This window comes from Gobio gobio (genome assembly GCF_949357685.1).
Source record: "Gobio gobio genome assembly, chromosome: 19".
In the NCBI taxonomy this organism is placed as follows: Eukaryota; Metazoa; Chordata; class Actinopteri; order Cypriniformes; family Gobionidae; genus Gobio; species Gobio gobio.
The window spans coordinates 40,920,540-40,937,980 of record NC_137112.1 but is presented as its reverse complement, the minus strand read 5'-3'; the positions used below and the strand labels follow the sequence as shown (position 1 = coordinate 40,937,980).

General features: G+C 39.1%; 1 protein-coding gene across 5 annotated transcripts in view; it reads left to right on the top strand.

The window, feature by feature from the left end:
- atp13a3 (ATPase 13A3) overlaps positions 1–15,323 on the top strand; it is a 76,834-nt gene extending 61,511 nt beyond the window's left edge. For 4 of the 5 annotated variants that reach the window (XM_079845295.1, XM_079845297.1, XM_079845294.1 and 1 more), the window contains 8 exons: positions 208–304; positions 473–545; positions 1,195–1,360; positions 2,975–3,147; positions 3,758–3,846; positions 4,335–4,415; positions 5,583–5,675; positions 12,228–15,323. In XM_079845295.1, coding sequence (XP_079701421.1) covers positions 208–304; positions 473–545; positions 1,195–1,360; positions 2,975–3,147; positions 3,758–3,846; positions 4,335–4,415; positions 5,583–5,675; positions 12,228–12,428 — 973 coding nt within the window. In that variant the 3' untranslated portion in view covers positions 12,429–15,323. The remainder of the gene's footprint in view (positions 1–207; positions 305–472; positions 546–1,194; positions 1,361–2,974; positions 3,148–3,757; positions 3,847–4,334; positions 4,416–5,582; positions 5,676–12,227) is intronic. The other variant, XM_079845296.1, reaches the window with a different exon arrangement.
- Positions 15,324–17,441: the final 2,118 nt, after the last annotated feature.

Genomic DNA, 17,441 nt, shown 5'->3' with positions numbered 1-17,441 from the left:
GAGTAAATGATGACAGAACTTATCTTTTTACTCTTTAATGATCTTTAATTATACTTATGTGCTGCAAAATGAAATGTTTTGAAATGTAATCATTTGGAGATGAGGTTGGCCTTCAACATTGTAGACCGTTTTTCCCAATGGCAATTGTTCTTTGTACATAATGTCTTGTTTGCAGAAAATCTCACCTTTTTTTTTTTCTCTCTATAGGGAGGGACGAGCGGCTCTCATCACCTCCTTCTGTGTGTTTAAGTTCATGGCTCTGTACAGTATTATTCAGTGCCTCAGTGTCGCCCTTCTCTACTCCGTAAGTTCCCCTGTCATGGTTTCAACCACAAACAATTCACTGAACTGTTGTTATTATTCATCTTTTACTTGGTTTTCTGTGCTTGAAGACTGGTTGTGAGTAACCAAAGAGCATTAGTTCTTGCTGAGATTGCTTATACAACCCTGAACCATTAATAATGCATTTCAGATTGGCAGTAACCTGGGCGACTTCCAGTTTCTCTTTATCGACATAGCCATCATTCTTCTAATTGTCTTCACCAGTGAGTCATCTGTAATGTCTTTCTTGTTCAGCTCAAATTGATCTCAGCATTGCCTTTTCTATCTTTTCAGTTTTTTATGAATTATGCAATAAGGCAAACTAGTCTTTGTAATACAGATTAGTGGATTCTTATCTGGGAATGCTTTATACATTACATTTAACTTGCCAAATGTGACATAAAGGCACACAGAAAATTAAGTTAGGAAATAATATAGGACTGTTCTGTGTAGTATCCATTGTGATTACATTGCATCATAAGATCAGGGACATGCATAATAGAGTAAATAGCCAATTCTGATATTATGTTGTCAATAAGCATTTAGATTTTTTTTTAAAGAGTTTGAGCTCATGGAAATTGAGGTACATTTATTAATGAATTGTAAGCATTGATCGACTAAGTACACAGTTTGAAAAAAACATGAAACAATGTTTTTATTAAGTTAGTTAGTGGAGTAGATATTATGCTTAGGTAAAAGGTTCCTAACAGAAAATTACTCAAAGTACAGATGCTTGAAAAATGTACTTAAGTAATTAAGTAAAACTATATAGTTATTGTCCACCACTGATTGTAAGTGCAGTATTGAGTTTTTTTTCATAAATTTTTGTTCTGCTGTATTCCTCTCTCATTCGCTTTCCGCACCCACTCCTAGTGAGTTTGAACTCTGCATGGAAGGAGCTTGTCGCCCGAAGACCTCCCTCCGGCCTTGTCTCAGGTCCTCTCCTCTTCTCAGTTCTGACCCAGATTCTCATTTGCCTGGGTTTCCAGATCTTGGCCTTTCTCTTGATCCAAAAATTCGACTGGTACTCCAAGCCAGAGTGAGTATTGTGCACTGCCTCCAATGCAGTCAGCCCTATAGGTCACCAATGGTACTGCAAGACATTCAGAAGATCTTCAAATTGATTTCATAAGCTGCGTTTCCACTGCAGGAACTTTCCCCAGGAACTAAGGACTTTGGGGTGGTACTCTGTGTGTTTCGACTACAGGAACCAGGGTCTAAATAAAGTTCCGGGTAAAAATTCCCCCCCTTAAAATGGCCCTGCTTGCGAAGTAGTACTTTTTAATAGTTCAGGAAATTTCAGGGGTGGGACTTGTCCGCAAAACATGCTGATTGGTCGAGGTCACGCAGCATTTTATTTCAACCTAAAAGTCAGTTGCAGTGCGTGAGTTGTTTGCTATTCAAATCAACAGAGTAAGTGCAGAGGCATTGTGTGCGCTGTGTGAACATAATGGTTATTGAAGTTCTAGACTAAATGGGAGCATGCATTTACTAATCTCACTTGCACAAAAAAAGATTCAGTATTCCTCAAAATGAATAAAATCAGTCAAATGCAAAATCAGAATACTATAAGGCCGCGTGTCCACCAAAGCGTTTTTAGCTGGCCTAATATTAGAATTAGTACTAGTAAACTCTAATAATTAAATATGTTAAATAAAACAAATATTTGTATGCATTTAATATCACTTTAATGACCAATTTACTTGCTGCTGACCTTAGATGATTCAGTTAAGCCATAAGCAAAAAATTACGTAGATTAGACTTTAGTTTTTATTGGTGAAGTAAGTGTTAAACTTTCTTCTCCTGCATCCTATTATTCTGCAATTCGGTACAGCTGAGATTTGTTTAAGCTGCGCCCTCTACTGTACACGCGTGAATTTGCATTTCCTTCAGCCTGAGGCTTATTATTTGCACTTTTGGTGTAAAGGGCCTTTACATTTGCCAAAAAATATAACTTTTTTTTGTTATAAAAACAAATCGCATAACTTTCAAGTATCGTATTTAAGCCCTGTTTCCACCAAAATTACCCAGAACAATTTATCCCAGGAACTATTTTTTCCCCCAGACCTGTTGCTGTCTGCGTTTCCATTGCGGTCTAAAGTACCGTGAAGATTAGTTCGGTGACGTAGGACTGCACGCAACTTTCCAGTTCCCGCTGGATTTCGTCCTCCGCAAATACACGTAATAAAGCCTGAACCTCATTGTCTGTCCATCGGTCGTATTTTTTAAATTACATTCAAATTCGAATAGCAAACAACTCTTACTGCACGCACCGCAACTGACTTTTAGGTTGAAATAAAATGCTGGGTGAGCTCAACCAATCAGCATGTTCAGCGCCCGAGTCCCACCCCTGAAAATTCCTGAACTTTGAAAAAATACTACCTTGCAAGCATGGCCGTTTTGACGGGGACATTTTTACCCGGAACTTCATTTAGTGGTCATCCTGTGGTTGAAACACACCGAGTACCACCCCAAAGTCCCTAGTTCCTGCGGTGGAAACGCAGCTTTAGTTACTTTTTAAGGGTGACGCGATATTGTAATGCATTACATTTCAAAGTAACTTTCCCCAACACTGATTATAGTTACATTCAAATCTAATAATCTTTCTGCAACTCTAGTTCAAGTTTTCATTTGCTTGTTCTTTAATTTACAGTTTCTACAACTGCTCTGTTCCCCATCACATGGAGAACGCCACAGAGACAAAAGAAGAAAATATCACGAACGATGTGAATACCACACTCTTCTTCATCTCCTCTTTTCAGTACCTCATTGTTGCCATTGTCTTCTCCAAAGGAAAACCTTTCCGCCAGCCCAGCTACAAGAACTGTAAGGATGAACCTTTTTCAACTTTATGCATTCACAGTGCAGAGTAACAGACAACTCACAAGGCAGAAATGTTTTGAAATTATGTATCTTTTTTTTTCTAATTCTAATATTGTCTAGATTTTATGCATATAATAATTTAAAACTGCAGTCCGTAACTTTTTGCGCTCTAGCGGTTAATAAACAGAACTGCATGCGTCTTGCGGAAGAACATTGCAGCCGGAGCTACTTCTCTCTGTTTATGTCTATGGCGAGTCACGCAGGGACTGTGCTCCTCCGCAGCGGTTCCTACCAGTCCGGTCTAGACATAGTGCCAATATATACACTTATTATAAGTGTACCATAATGATTCAGGGTAAGACAAAAACACGGATTGGAAAATGGACTCATGTTGTACATTCTCATTATATAATTTTTGTAAATCTTGAACACAAAAAAAGTTACGGACAGCATCTTTAAAGACGTTTAAGAGTACATTTTGAAAATGTGCAACTGACTTATCATACATCAATGTGATATTTGCATATTTCATTTTTTTGACTGGGGAAAAGCAAATCTCGTTCTCAGTGCCTGTTCATTGACTCGTTCTGGTTGTCTGTTTTGTTTCTTTCAGGGCCGTTTGTTCTTTCTGCTTTTATTCTCATCATTTTCCTGTTTTTCATCATGTTTGTCCCAATCTCTGGAATCTATACATTTTTGGAGGTATAGTTGTTTTGTAATAATTGATTCTTTTAGATAGTATTAACCTGTTGTTCGAATAATTATATCAAGTATGACCTTATAAATCCTAGACATACAATATAACCGATTTGTATTTTATACTCACCAAGGCTATAATATAATATGTATATTTTTTAATATGATTTATTAAAACATGATTTATTTATTTTTTTAAATCAGCATCATTACTCCAGTCTTCAGTCACATGATCCTTTAGAAATGTTGCTGATATTCTGCTCAAGAAATTATTGATAATAAATTGTATTATCAATGTTGAAGACCGTTGTGCTGCTTCATATTTTTGTGAAAACCATGCATTTATTTGAAATGGAAATATTTTAAAAAAAATTATAATTTACTTTACTGTTGCATTGGATCAATTGAATGCACATTTGCTGTATAAAAGTTACAAATATTTTTTTTACTGATCTTGCTGCATGTTTTTGACATTTGTGTCCATTTCTCCTCAGCTTGTGTGTGTTCCTTTGAGCTGGCGTGTGGCTATGGTGGTTATCGTGCTGGGCAACACCTTAGTGAGTGTGTTCATCGAGGTAAGTGGGAACATCAGACTCTGACACATTATTTGTTGCGGATATTCACATATAAAAAATGAAATGTTCAATCTGATCATTTTTGTTAAAATCCATTTTGGGGGAATTAAATAATGTAATTCTATTGCTAGTTTATTTATACAGTATTTGGGGAAGATTTAGTGGACCCTGCAGCCCGGGTCAATAACTCACTGCTCTTGCTGTAACCCAATTAAAACCATCAATTGTACTTGATGGCATGTACATGCCTAAAGAAAAATAGGGTTGGGAATCAAGAGCTGGTTCTTGTAAACACACGACTCTTGACTCTTTAAATGACAAATTAATAAATGAGAATACTTGATCCAAAAGAGCTTCAAACTCATGTTGTTGTAGTAAGCAAGAGTGTTATTTTTTTTATTATTAATTAGAATTATTCACGATTAATTTAAATTTAATAAGCATTTCAAGTAACTAAATCAATTACAAAAAATAATGGATTAAAAGAAAAATGTTATAACAGTATTAGGATGAGTATTTTCAATCATTAATGAATTGCGATTCCCATCCCTATACAAAAGTAAATTCCATCTGCTCTGCTGAGGCTGATTCCCAGGATAAGGAAACTGCAGTTATATTTTGACAGGCCACGAATTGTACAGCGTGCCTGATTTCATCAGCAGCTCCTTCTGCCTCTGAATCCCAAAGAAAAGGTCAAATTACTCTCGTCCTCTTTGGGCAAACTCCTCACGCTGATTTAAGAAATGCCAGCAATCATCGTAGTGGCATAGCGGCTGTTTGCTTCGCCTCTAGATCCCGCCGACTTCCTGGTGCGGACTACAGGTCACGCCCCTTCTCAGTCGTTCTTTCTCACCTGTTAATCAGTAGAACACTAGACTCCAGCAGCCAATCAGAGGGACCCGATCCTGTGATCTTGCTGTATGCTCATTGCCAATTAACTGATTAATTTTTTTTAGGGCAGAATAATATAATTTTCTTGCATCCCTCTATTTCTCTAACTAACTCACAATCCAAAAAAAAAATGATCACTGCCCTTTCAAGAAGAAATGTATTTAGTTTTGCTCTTGACAAGGAAAAAGCAGAAACAAATGATGACCATAAATCTTTTGCTAGCCATGTGATCCGTAGCTCTCTTCATTCTTTCCGCCCTACTGCGATATTCTTTAGACCGTCGTGCTTGACGTCATCTTATGGAAGCATGTGTTCAGCAGAGACAAGCAGGGAAGCTATGGCGTCTCCCCTGCAGGCCCGACACCACAGGTTGGGAAAAATCTGACACTTCTGTTCACCGTTGCCTTTTCACTTCCTGGTGTCCACTCCGCCCTCTTTCCCACTCTCACTCTTTTCCCCCTCTCCTTCCTCCTCTCTCTCTCTCTCTCTCTCTCTCTCTCTCTCTCTCTCTCTCACGCCCCCTCTCACCCAACACCCTGTTTTAACGTTTGGCCTTGCATGCGCCAACATGATTTTTCTGAACGCTCTCTAGTGCCCCCTGTGGGGACTCTTGTTTTGTCATGCTCTGGGGGCTTCCGATTACCCCACTCCCCCCCCTTCCCCATTTTCCTCTAATGCTCGTTCTGTAGTGGCAACTACTGCATACGTGTGTAAGCTATGCGTCTGCTTAAACTGCGTGTTTGGAATGACGGTGCAGGTATGTGTCTAACAGAGCAATGTTTAATATCTAACATAGTGAATTGCAAAACTTGCACTAAAGTTCTGATACATTGTGTTTTGTGTTTTTTATAGAAGCATCTGGTTTGGTTAAAAGAATATTCTGGGTTGTTTGCAACTTAATGTCTATGGAAAGCATTTTGCTTAAAGGGATAGTTGACCCAAAATTTTAAGTTAGCCCATGATTTACTCTTACTCACCCTCAAGCCATCCTAGGTGTATATAACGTTCTACTTTCTGATGAATACAATCAGAGTTTGTCCTGGCTAATCCAAGCATTATCCGGTTGTTAAAGGGTAACTTCAGTGATTTAGCATTAAACTTTGTATTTAAACTGGGTAATTTATGCAGTAGAAATGTGAAATAATTTTTTAATTTGGTGCCTTCTAGACTGAGAAAAGACAGAAAATGTATGTCTCGTGGATGAAAGACAACAACTCCCAGAATGCACTTGCTTCGCTGTCCTACGAGGCCACTCCGTACACCGTCGTTTTGATCTTCATAGTAATACAATCATTTCGTTCAGTTAGAGTATAAACACTACAATTAAAAAACTGAACGTGTCTTTTCAATAAAGTGTGAGTGAGCCGAACGAAAGTCACGGCACAGACGCAGCAGTGTCAGATTTCATTCATCACGAAGAGCTGAGGTAACGTTAAGCGCCAGTCTGGCACGTTTTCAGATCGCATATGGAAACTAAACTATCACAGGAATTCATTGAAAAGTTGAAACACTCACTTTACTCTGCACCGCGCTCCGTTATTATGATTGTCCGTGCGGCCGTCTGTGTCTTACATTCTGTGCGTGAGATCTCTCCCCTATGGGCGGGTTGATAACGCATGGAACAGCTCCATCTAGTGGCTGTAGTTTTAGCCACTGGCCAAAAAATCCTCAGATGACGCAAAATGACGATATTTCCGTCAGCGGAGGAATTTTTCCAGAAATAAAATGCATAATTATCTCGTCTCAGGGGGATATGAGGGGGGAAAGGACCATCATTTGAATATACTACTGGGTTTCTACAGATACAAAGCCTAATGCTAAATCACTGAAGTTACCCTTTAAGTCCGACGTTACGCGGCAGCGCTTCCGGGTCCAAACGCTCTCTCATACCACAAGAAAAACAACAAACGGTGCTAATATACACACACAATGTGGTATAATACTAGCCTGACGTCGTCATACTCAATTCTAGTCAGAATATGAGTCTGATACTGCTCGGTTGGGCTGTGATTATGGGCCGTGTTTCAACCGAACCAGGAAAGACCTCAATTGGACAGACAGAACCAATCAGAGTAACGGAGCGACGCACAACGTTAGTTGTGAAATGTCAACAGAACTCAACTGCACACAGTGTTGCCAAGTCCACGGGTTGTTTTCCATGTCCGCGGGTTGAAGCGACCCCAATTATGTGATGTACAGACCCTGGAATGCGAATTTTAGCAGGCAGCCCCATTGCCCCACATGCCATTTTTTCCGGAGAACCCCCCCGGAAAGCAATTGGGCTTGTTTTTGGCTCGTTTTGAGTAGCAATTTGGCGGGTTTTGTTGTAAAAACTTGGCAACCCTGTCTGCCCGCACGCTGGAATAAGTAACGTTAGAAGAAAAAGATGGGTGTTAACGATCTTGAGCGGTGTTGTTAAAAAAGAATTTAAGGATACACAGAGTACTTTCCAACACGATCATCATTTCTGAGAGAAATAGTAAAGGTGAAAGCATATACGAACAAGTTCTCCGTTTAGGATTAGAACAAATTCAACCCAAGCGCCTTTGATGACGTGGATGATTACGTTACTGTTTATCATCTGTCCATCATCGTCTAAAGCCCACCTTGACAATTTCATTGGTCCGAACAGTTTCTGTTTAACTTTATTAAATTATAAATATGGATATTGTTTGGCTCCGGTTAATAAAGGCCTTGAAGCAGTGTGGAGTACTTTTATAATGGATGGATGCACTTTTTTGGCTCCCATTCACTGCCATTATAATGCTTAGATTAGCCAGGACATTTTTTTATATAACTCCGATTGTATTCGTCTGAAAGAAGAATGTCATTTACACCTAGTATGGCTTGAGGGTGAGTAAATCATGGGATCATTAAATTTTTTGGGTCAGCTATCCCTTTAACCAATGTATAATTTGCTGTGTCATGTAACTAGTCCTTGATGAAAAGCAATCAGGTTGACTTTTTTACTCTACATCACTGTTCAAAAGTTTGGAATTTTTTTTAAATACTTTTTCCAGCAAGGACATTAAATTGTAATAATGTTTCACACTATTACTGTTTTAACTGTATTTTGATCTAATAAATGCAGCCTTGGTGAGCATTAGAGACCTATTGCAAAAAACATTTAACAATCTTTCGATCCCAATCTTTTGAACAGTAGTGTAGTTGTCAGTTAGTTTTTGGCAGTATATCCAAGGCATGAGCTGTAAAGGCACAGCACTATTATAAATAGGGTGGTGGGGAGCAGCAGCTCATTTGCATTTAAAGATACATGAACGGAAACTACATGTTTTAGCTTCCACTCAAAAATGGGTACACATTCTGGAGACTCCTGTGACTTATATTAAATCTTGTAAAAAGGGGCATAATATGTCCCCTTTAAAGTGTAAATAACTCAGAATATTCCTTTAAATGAATGTTAAGGGTTCAAAACGAGACTGGCCTGTTGTCGATTATCACAGACAAATACTTTTATTCCTGCTTGCATCCTTTTAAAGTGGGACTATTTTTGTAGGTGGATGAACTTCAAGTTACCAATCTACTCATGTATGGCATCTTCATGCAGACACAGAGAATTGTTTTAGTATTATTTTTTTGTTTAAATCATTGTCTATTTGTATTTATTTATTTTTTTTAGCTTAATTTCAGTTACTGAAAACCAATTTTAATCGTTTTAGTAAAGAGTAATAACACAGATACTGAGAAAGTAACCAGGTTGACCAGCTTGTCATTAAAGGGTTAGTTCACCCAAAAATGAAAATTAGCCCATGATTCACTCACCCTCAAGTCATCCTAGATGTATATGACATTCTTCTTTCAGACGAATAAAATCAGTTATATTAAAAAAGTCCAGGCTAATCCAAGCATTATAAATGCAGTAATAGTTGCTCTGTTTTTGAAGTCCATAAAAAATGCATCTGTCCGTCAAATAACGTGCTCCACACGGCTCCGGGGTGTTAAAGGCCTTCTGAAGCGAATCGATGTGTTTGTGTAAGAAAAATATCCATATTTAAAATTAAGGTCCCATGGCATGAAATTTTCTTTTTATGAGGTTTTTCAACATTAATATGAGTTCCCCTAGCCTGAATATTGTCCCCAAGTGGCTAGACATTTTGATGGGTGTAAACCGAGTTCTGGCGGTCTTTCTCTGCCTTTGAGAAAAGGACAGCTCAGACGAGCTGATCTTGAATTTTCCTGTTATGACGTCATAACAGGAACGTTTCCTCCTTTTCCTCCACCCAGAGAATTTGACACGCCCATGCGAGCGCCATATTTGTTTGTCCTCAAGAGATCATGGCTTGTGAACGAGTAAATGCTGGCAGTTTCTCAGTGTTTGGATGTGCAAATGACAACAGAAGTCTTTTCTCAGTTCCTTCTGATCTGTGATCAGTGATTTCTGATGTGCTAATTATTCAAGTTCACACAGAACTTTGTTATTCGTGCACACGCAGCGGCTTCTCTCTCTCCCGACAGAACGGTGTTTTCGTGTTTTCTATCTTGTGAGTCAGTGTTTTTGTACGTCCTCGTCGCATCTATCTGTTCTAAAATGTGCATTGTCGTGAGTTTCTGCTCAACATCGGCAGATCCACATCTTTAGAGATAAACCTCACGCATGCCGAAGCTCGGGCTGCACTGACCGGTCGGCCTTCAACATCACCGACCCCCAGTACTGCATCTGGCCCACAGTGGAGGCGCCATACACGGCGCAAGATTAAGCAGAAGGGGGGTAGGCTAGCCAGCTATCCCCACAATAAACTGGTTTACATTCGATTACTGCTGTTGTTGTCTTTGTTTGCGCTGTGTACTCAATGCGCGTCACTGACGCTTTTCATATGATAGGAAAATATCAAAAAATAATGCTATAATCAACACTTGCTCGTAACTCGTTCATATCGACAGCTGTAATGGTACATTACATGTGTTACAAAGTTGGTAGAATAAGGAGGAAGGCGGCTCGGCGTGACTGGGACTCGTGTTTATTCAGAACTCTCAGATACAAACAAAATAAACTCGCGCTGACAGACAGCGCTCTCACAACTCAGTAGTTACAATATAACTTTGTTAGCAATCACTCCGTCTCTGGTGATGTCCGGTTCGCAAACGAATCGTTCTTTTTAGTGAACCGGTTGAACCAGTTCACCAAATCGGACTGAAACTTTCTAAACGGTTCGTGTCTCAAGTCAGCGCTGATCCATAATTTACTAAAGTTACTAACTTTCTGACTTGAGTGACAGTCCCTCCGACTAGAAATAAACTAATAACCTGAAGTATATTCTAGTAACTACAACAGTTCACTGAACTGAGACGTGCTGAGAGAACTAATGAGAAGTGAACTCAGGTCCATCCGTCTCTCTGGCAGGCTCGTGTCTCGTAGACCTCGTTAAACCACGCCCACTCTGCTACACGATATAATACTCATTTGAAATGCAAAGATGTCAGCCAATCACAACAGTGGGCATTTTTACTGAAGTCTCACAGCAGACACGCCCCTTAAAACAGGGCATTCAGCCACAGGGCAAACATCAATATAGAAAAAATGTCAATTTAAAAATAAAAGGCATTTTATGATGTAAAAAACGTACTAACAATATAAGTACACCTCAGAATACATTATAAAATAATAAATCCATGCCATGGGACCTTTTAAAAAAATTTAAACCGACCGCCTTCCGTATTCAATTTATGGAAAAAGTGTTGAAAGGTCCTCTGCCGATCGAAAGACTAACGCGACCAGGTACGCTCGTCATGACGTCACGTACACATCATATTTAAATATGGATATTTCTCTTACACAAACGCATCAATTCGCTTCAGAAGGGCTTTATTTACCCCCCAGAGCCGCGTGGAGCACGTTATTCGACAGACAGGTGCATTTTTTTTATGGACTTCAAAAACAGAGCAACTATTACTGGACTTTTTTAATATAACTCTGATTATATTCGTCTGAAAGAAGAATGTCATATACACCTCGGATGACTTGAGGGTGAGTAAATCATGGGCTAATTTGAATTTTTGGGTGTACTATCCCTTTAAGTTATAATAATAGACTTTAGGTTGCAAATAACCTGGAATGTTCCTTTAAAGGAATGTCCCGGGTTTAAAAGGAGCTCTATTGACAATATCTGTGGCCTGCCTTCGATTACCACCAAAAATTATTTAGAGCCTTCAGATTGATAAAACGAGCAAAAATTGTCGAGTCCATGGAGCAAGGCCTTTTAGAAGGGTTTAGATGATGAAATGCTATACGCTCATATTTTGTTAAAGCACTTATTTTAATGCTTCTATACCAAAATATGTCAACAGGTGGAGTTTATGCTTTATTAAAATGATTCCTGTGAGTGTATTTTTCTCATATTGTATACAATTAGAGGGCTCAAAATTTGGATATCTTTACGCACATTAGGTTAGTAAGTGGTTTTGTCTTACTCATCATTATACGAGTTAAAATGGAGCTAGTGAGTCTTTTAAAACTGAACCTTAATCAAAATGCAGTGTCCATACTTCGTATTTGTAATTTGCATTGGATGCACATTACATTTGATGACAAGCCAAAGCTATTTTCTATGGTAACTGACAGCATGCCATGGATTTGAACCCGGAACATTCTCTTTTTAATACCATTTGAGCTTAGCTAAAGCAAACACGTAAATTCCATTGAATTTTGGTATTGATTTGGAAAAGAATAAAAAGTCATTACCCTTGCATGTGCTCAGAGGCATGACATACTCTACAGGCAGACCAAAGGCTCTGACATTGTTTCTGCAGATGAATATGAATCTCTCATTTCATTTTGCTGTAGTTTACAGTGATTCCATTACAGGTTTGAAGAAAAGGGTAAAAACCGACCTCTTATCTTCACCTTCCCCTGTGTTCCTCTCTGGCCGATGTGTGTGTGTGTGTGTGTATGTGTGTCTATAGGAAGGAATAGAGATGTTTGGATCTAGATTCCTCTCCTGGCTGTGCTGCCGACGGAGAAAAGTGCCCAAGGCTCGGTACATGCACCTGGCCCAAGAGCTGAGCGTGGATCCCGACTGGCCTCCCAAACCTAAGAGCACTACTGAAGCCAAAGCCGCCCCTCATCCGGACGACGACTGCTACCAGATCGAGGCCGTTTCCTAGCATCTCCACCCGCTCGCACTCCGTATCGCACATCCAAGCCACCAGGAAGTTCTGTAAACACTGTCAAATTTAACGATTTTGTTAAAACGATACGAAAAAGACACCAAAAACAAAAAACCCTGCAACGTAGAGTTTTTAATAACACTTCAAAGATATTTCGAGGTTTTGCTGTCCCTCTTCTTCGAATTTTCTTTTGTTTCTGCTGCACAAGATGATTTTTTTTTAAAGGGCGGGGTTCACAGGCTGGGAACTGTAGAAGCCCCGCCCACAAAGGCGTGCCGTCCGTCAGCACGTCACCGATATTCCCTTAAGACGTAACGTAGACCGCAAAGTCATTGAACTCATTACCGAATGTGGCTCCTCTCCATGATTTCCGCCAAGGTGGTCCTACAGATATCAAGGAGGCTCTTCACTGGATTTCAAGCATTGTCCCGTTCATGTAGACTGTAGCGCATCATCTCTACAGGCTCCAAGGCAGGGGCTGCATGCAAACGCTTTGGAAACCGTCGCTGCATGCGGAACAAACCAAACTCTAGTGGCTCACAGAATCCAAGATCCAGCCAGCTCGTTTTAAAAAAATATATATATCGACGTAGATATATAATTATACTTGATCTTTACTTTTCATATCTCTTCCCATGGAAGAATCGAGGTGGGATTCACTTGAGGAAGGCCAAACATTTGTGAAAGTCGTTTGTGTTTCGTTCACTTCTCCTGGCGCAGTATTTAGCGATTGGTTTTGATTTGATCCATCCTGAAACGGTTTTGTTGAAAACATTGGGGATCAACAGGACAGGAAAGAGCAAATAGGGCACATTAGGAAAAAGTACAAAGGATAGAGCTTTAAACTGGAGTCCTTTTGTGACGCGAGGACTGTGTTTTTGCAATCTAAATCAAAGCAGGTTGCGGATTAAAATCTCTCAGAATTGGCCAGTTAACAGTATTACTTGTGCATGACTTATTTACGGTTTTGCTGCTAATCTAGGAAACAACATTTTTCATCCTAAAGGATCATTTGAAGGTTCGAAATCTGTTGCAGATGACCCCTCCCCTTCTTCCAGATGCGATTTATTTGCATCATTTATACAGTGCAGTTCAAATGTCCTCAACTTGCAGGTTTGTCTCATTGCATCTTTTTTAAGAGAAAAAAATGAAACAAAGGTTAAAAAAAGCAAAGGTTTTTCCATATCATTTTACACGTGGTGTTCTTGAAAAGAACCACTAAGCAATAGCAGGTGATCACTGTTGTTTTTTGCTTTACACTGACAGTTTGTATTGTTGCTCATCTGTAAATCCAAGCCTTGTATTGTGCATTTTTGAAGAGTTTTCATTAGTCATGCCACTGAGGTAAGATTCGTGTAACTTTTCATGTCATCAAAAAGACTCAAATGGAAAATTAATAATGGTAATGCTTCATTTTTATAATGAATTACTATGTGAGGTAACAGAATTTGTAAGCGTATTAAAGATCTACGTGTTCTACATGAACCTTGGAATGAAATGTTCTTTGAATACAGTGGAACAAGATGTGCAAACATTGAATTTAAAACAGTAATCCAGTAATCTTATCACAGATTTTCCTACGTGTTTTTGCATTTATTTATTGTTTGGTTTTCAAGTTTATGTTGATTCGTTTTGCTGTATATGGGGCATTTTTTAATTCTTCAGTTTGATCTGAAAAAGGGCTGAATCTGTCTTTTTTTTTTATTGCTCCGTTTCTGCAATATTTTGGTACTGTTTGATTGTTTAAAATGTTATTGATCATCTGGCATATTTGCGACGTGTTCTTTTCAGATGTATTTGTCTGATGTCATATCCGTTTATATCATAAATGCGTGTTTGCCGGGCATTCCTTGAACGAGGCAACAACAAATCACCTTTTTATGATTTATATAATGTATTAATTTTATAAGCGACCATCTCAAAGCATCTACTCGCACCATCTACTGAGCCCGGATGGTTAAACACGGCTTTTCTTTTCTTTTATTACATGTATGTCCTTAATGTGAATGCAATGCTGAATGCGTTTGGGATTGGGGAATGTTAAATTATTTTCTTTCTTTCTTTTTTTTTTTAATTATTGGTATTGTTAATGCTTTTTTTTTAATTATTATTATAATTTAAATGATTTAGTTTGTCTTTATCTGAACTGTGTTGTGTGGCAATCAGTTTCTCTTCCTCTAGGAGGCAGTAGGTTGCTGCTAGGACTTGGAGAACATCATCATCATCATCATCATCATCATCATCACAATAACAAACCTGCACCTTATGCACATTTTTGTTGGCTTTGTTCACTTTTACACCTGCAGATGAACTGAAATATCCATCATGTCAGTCTTTAAAGGGATAGTTCACCCAAAAATGACAATTCTGTCACCGTATACCTTCAAGTTGTTCTAAATCTGTATTTAGTTTCTTTGTTCTGTTGAACACAAAAGAGAAGATTTGGAAGAATGTGGGTAACCAAACAGTTGCTGGTCCCCATTGACTTCCACAGTATGGGGGGGAATACTATGGAAATACTATGGAAGTCAATGGGGATTATTTATGGATGAAATATCCCTAAAGTTCCATAGCAATCATGTAGGCTATGTGTTGAAAAATGTGTTTTCCAAAACTGGGGCCATGTTCACGTCGTCTTTGTCATATGTCACATCTTTGTTATTTCTCTAGGATACAAACGTACCGGGAAAAAAAAGTGTTTGATTACTGGAGGTCATTCAATACACATTGTTACTCCTTACTTTTGCTTAATTCATTTTGTACCGTATGTCATATTCATGTGATCAAACGTGAGCAAAAGTTCAGCCACTGGTTCTTTTAAAGCTGGAGTGGTTAATTTCCTCAGGGGAATGTGTGTATTTGTAATGATTAATGCTGAATAAATAAATATGGAAAAAAAAATAATGTGGGTCTGTATTCTTGGTGACGTTCAGTAGATCTCTCGCCATGTTTTAATTTTTGCATACATGTAAATTTGTGATTGCAGCTTTGATATATATTTTCTATAATAAATATTGTAAGTTTTCCTTTGCATTTTTTCCTCCCCCACTTACTGCTCTGCAATAAATGGCACACACAGAATATTGTTCATTGCTATCAGCATGTTGGCTGTATATTGGTGTTGTGTGGGAAGCTTTCAGATTTTGGTACATGCTTAGCTGACTTATTTTCTATTTGAAAATAAGTATGTATTATATATACAGTGGGGAGAACAAGTATTTGATACACTGCCAATTTTGCAGGTTTGTCCACTTACAAAGCATGTATTAGTCTGTAACTTTTATCATAGGTACTCTTCAACTGTGAGTGACGGAATCTAAAACAAAAATCCAGAAAATCACATTTTAAGTAATTAATTTGCATTTTATTGCATGACAAGTATTTGATACATCAGAAAAGCAGAACTTAATATTTGGAACAGAAACCTTTGTTTGCAATTACAGATATCATACGTTTCCTGTAGTTCTAAACCAGGTTTGCACACACTGCAGCAGGGATTTTGGCCCACTCCTCCATACAGACCTTCTCCAGTTCCTTCAGGTTTCAGGCTGTCACTGGGCAATATGGACTTTCAGCTCCCTTCTAAAATTTTCTATTGGGTTCAGGTCTGGAGACTGGCTAGGCCACTCCAGGACCTTGAGATGCTTCTTATGGAGCCACTCCTTAGTGGCTGTGTGTTTTGGGTCGTTGTAATGCTGGAAGACCCAGCCACGACCCATCTTCAATGCTCTTACTGAGGGAAGGAGGTTGTTGGCCAAGATCTCGCGATACATGCCCCCATCCATCCTCCCCTCAATACGGTGCAGTCGTCCTGTGTCCCCTTTGCAGAAAAGCATAGCATCCCCAAAGAATGATGTTTCCACCTCCATGCTTCACGGTTGGGATGGTGTTCTTGGGGTTGTACTCATCCTTCTTCTTCCTCCTCAGTTTCAGTCAGTCTAATGTCAATCTTGAGTACCTATAGAGTAGCATTGCATCCTGCATATCTCCGAAAAATCTTTATTTTTATTATAATTATAAAAGGAAGATGCGCTGTTCCGAGTCTTTCCGAAAAAAGCCGTGCGGCTGGGGGCGTATCGTGTGGGCGGAGCTAAAGAATGTCGAGCGCGCGCCGCTGTTACTGTGTTGAGTGCGTCTGAAAGCTGCGTCATCCCTAAAAGCGGGAAAAAACTTTATTCAACATAAAAAATGGCTTTTAATCAGATACAGCCATACATCTATGATCCGGAATCAGACCCAGAGGCTGAAGTTGAACAGGAGCAGCAGCAAAAACGACTAGAACAGGACATCTCTATGTGGTATAAGTTACACTAACTATATAATATGCTTAGCGGCTTGTGTTATTTACACATTTATACTTTAATTATATCGTGTGTGTGTGTGTGTTTACGCGTGGTTTGTGTAGACATGATTTGTAGTAAGCGGACTGGTTTTGCGCGTCAGGCTAGTGTTTACATAGAAAGACATGGAATAGTAGCACATTTGAATGAAGAAGCGCGCTTATTTAGTTCAACATATTTCCCCACTCTTTGTGTATTGTTTGGAGTGCTTTTACAATACACAAACATACACATATAGTGGCCAGCTAAACAAATGTACACACTATACATCGCATGCTCCATTGATCAATACGTGATCATGTTTGGGCTACTTGATGGGCATAGGCAAAAACAGACATTTGAAGCAGTCTTACTCACTGCCTGCGGTTCCAACGTTGGGACCTTTATCGTTGGGACCGCTCCATCCTTCAGTATTAGGCGATTTGAAAATCTGGCGTCGGAGTGGGCCTTGTTTATAAAACAATCGGCACCGAAATGCAGGGAACAGACATAAATATTTGCGCAACTCAGTTGCTGGTCCGCCCTGTTGACGTCAAGCGGACCCATGATCGAAAAAAACTTTCCGAAACTTATGACTAACAGGAAGTACTAATTTTGGCAAAGAAATACTCCCATCAAACGTCCACCTTAGCTTTTGAAACTGTGTCCATGTTTAGCATGGGAATCCAAG